Source organism: Octopus bimaculoides, chromosome 27 (assembly GCF_001194135.2).
Source record: "Octopus bimaculoides isolate UCB-OBI-ISO-001 chromosome 27, ASM119413v2, whole genome shotgun sequence".
NCBI classification, from domain to species: Eukaryota; Metazoa; Mollusca; class Cephalopoda; order Octopoda; family Octopodidae; genus Octopus; species Octopus bimaculoides.
This window is the reverse complement of record NC_069007.1, coordinates 10,653,061-10,655,841: the sequence shown is the minus strand read 5'-3', so window position 1 is coordinate 10,655,841 and position 2,781 is coordinate 10,653,061. Positions and strand designations below refer to the sequence as shown.

At 36.6% G+C, this 2,781-nt stretch overlaps 1 protein-coding gene across 1 annotated transcript in view; it reads left to right on the top strand.

Moving 5' to 3' along the window:
* Window positions 1-2,781, top strand: part of LOC106880049 (glutamate--cysteine ligase catalytic subunit-like) — a 55,374-nt gene that overhangs the window by 43,176 nt on the left and 9,417 nt on the right. The window contains exons 15-16 of the mRNA XM_052977139.1: window positions 118-196; window positions 2,179-2,249. Of these exons, the coding sequence (XP_052833099.1) occupies window positions 118-196; window positions 2,179-2,249 (150 nt within the window). The remainder of the gene's footprint in view (window positions 1-117; window positions 197-2,178; window positions 2,250-2,781) is intronic.

Here is a 2,781-nt window from a genome sequence, read left to right as displayed (position 1 = left end):
AACCCTCGTTGTTGTAACTGATGGAGTGCCACGATATATATATATATATATATATATATATATATATATATATTACACACACACATTTATTTTCCACTGAATTTCATTCTCTTCAAGGTTGATGAAAACTTCACATCAGCACAAAAGCGGGATTCTATTAATACACAAAAGTTTCACTTCAGAGAAGTTCAAAAAGGTAAGAACTAAATTTTGGGGAAATTTTAAGAATGATGAGAGATTAATTTTAACTTTGATTGCATATTATGATTGTTAGGAAAATGTATTTTGTTGCTTAACCATAGGTCTGGCCCAACTGAGCAGATCTGTGATCAAATGCATTCCAGGCATGACCATACTGTCTTTTTAAGGCTATATATCATTACTTTATTCCATATTCCATGTGTCCTGCCTTGTTTCAGATAGGGATTAATTTCAGGGAAACTTGGCTGCTATTTTTAATGGATCAGGCAGTCATTTAGAGACTCTCTCATGACTTTAGAGAATAATTCCGTTTTGTTTTTCAGTGTGTCCTACCTTGTTTCAGATTGGAGTTTGATAATGAGAGAGATTTTGGCTGCTATTGCCAGCTCATCAAGCGGCTATGTAGCGACTCATTCATGGCTGCGAATATTAATTAAGGCTCGATGATAATAAGTTAATTAATACATTTTCCTGTTCTAAATCAAATCAACAAACACTTCTGAGTAAACGAATGGAGCCGCTATGTCAGAGGTTTCCAACTGGAGTGTCACAACACTCTAAGGTATCGCACACAGCATTTAAGGACATCCACTAGAGCTTATATTTTCTCTATTGGAGTAAAACAAGGGGTGTCATGTACATTAAGTGTAAGGGGAAGGGCGATGGGGTCACAGAAACAGTGGACACCATTACTGTCTCTTACAATATACAAACATGTAAATTTACATAGTGAAGGTACGTGGTCAAGTGGTTAAGGTTTTCGGCTATCGATCGTAATATCGTGGGTCCAATTACTGGAATGGGCAGCATGTTATGTCTTTGAACAAAACACTTCATTTTACATTGCTCAAGTCTGCTCAGCCGTTGACAGTTACTAACCAAATGCTGGCACGTCTCTCTCTCTCTCTAGTTGTTGTATCCTTGATATCCTGCTCGGTCAAATAGTGGGGGAGTTGAGTGGGTGATATCTGATCGTGACCATATGGACACCAAAAATAGTTAGCAAAAGTATGGTCATCAACCCATATTCGTTCGTGGGTATCGGCTGACTCCACATTTACCCGATACTAAATCTATAACTGCACTCCCTTTATTATTATTATTATTGTTCAGTAGTTTTATTTTTATAATGTGCTTTCACTTCACTACCGAGCGCAGCTCTGTGCGCCTTGGGTATGTGATGTGGTTTGCTGTGGTGCTCTTATGGTTACTGTATTGAAAGTGTTTTGCGTAGGATGTGTGCAGTGCCCAGTAGTGCAATTTTCTGTATGTTATATATATTTGTAAGTCCTGGTGTTTTTGTTATGTATTTGTCTGAATATTTTTTTTATTATACCTAAGGCACCTACTATGATAGGAATTGTTTCTGTTTTTAGATTCCACATTCGAGTTACCTCTATTTCCAGATCTTTGTATTTTGAAAGTTTCTCCATTTCTTTTAGGGAAACGTTGTCATCTGCTGGTATTGATACATCAATTAGAAAGCATTTTTTTCCTTCACGATGTTTGTCAACTATATCTGGTCCATTGGCCTTAATTTCTCTATCTGTGTGTATTGGCATATCCCGGAGTATGGCTGCTTTCTCGTTTTCTGTGACCTTTTCTGGCGTGTGTTTATACCATCCTTTTTCTGTTGTTATTCCATAGTGTTGGCATAGCTTCCAGTGTATATAGGTCCCAGCTCTGTCGTGTCTATGAATATATTCCTTCTTAGCCAGGACAGGGCAACCAGAAACAATATGATTTATTGTTTCTTGTCCATCGCCACATATTCTGCAGTTACTTGTTATGTTTCTTTTCATTATATGTTTTTGGTAATTTCTGGTGGGGAGGCTTTGGTCTTGTGCAGCAATTAAAAATCCTTCAGTCTCTGCTTTGAGTCCTGAGCTTCTCAACCATTGCTGGGATTTTCATCATCATCATCATCAACTTCATTATCATTATTATTATTTCTTTTTTTTTTTTTTTGTCAACTAGAATTTACCAGTTGTGAAGTAACCCATAAAATTTACTCCCTGATGACTTTAAATGAAATCATGAATGGAAAGGTAAGAAATTATTTCAAATAAACCCCAAAACACTTACTTGATTTTGTAAATTCTAAAATTTAAAAAAAATTGCTTTGTATCAATAACAGCTTTAAAATTATATCAAGTAGAAGGGAGTTTTCTTTTATGATTTTACTTGTTTCAGTCGTTGAACTGTGGCCATGCTGGAGCATCACCCTGGCGGGTGTAGTTGAACAATTCGACCCATGTATTTAATTGCTCTAAGCTTGGTGTCTATTCTATTGTTCTTTTGCCAAACTGCTAAGTTAGCGGACATAAGCAAACCAACAAAGAAATACATACATACGCATGCATATACATTCGTACACAGCTGGATTTATAGGGGGCAAGTCCAGGTTTTTGTGCATGTGATTAAAACACTCACACACGCACACGCGCGTGCACATGCACACACACGCACATACACACACTCATTCATATACACAAACACACAGACACTTGCTCTGTGTGTATGTGTGTGTGTGTGTGTGTGTGTGTATATATATATATATATATATATATATATATATAT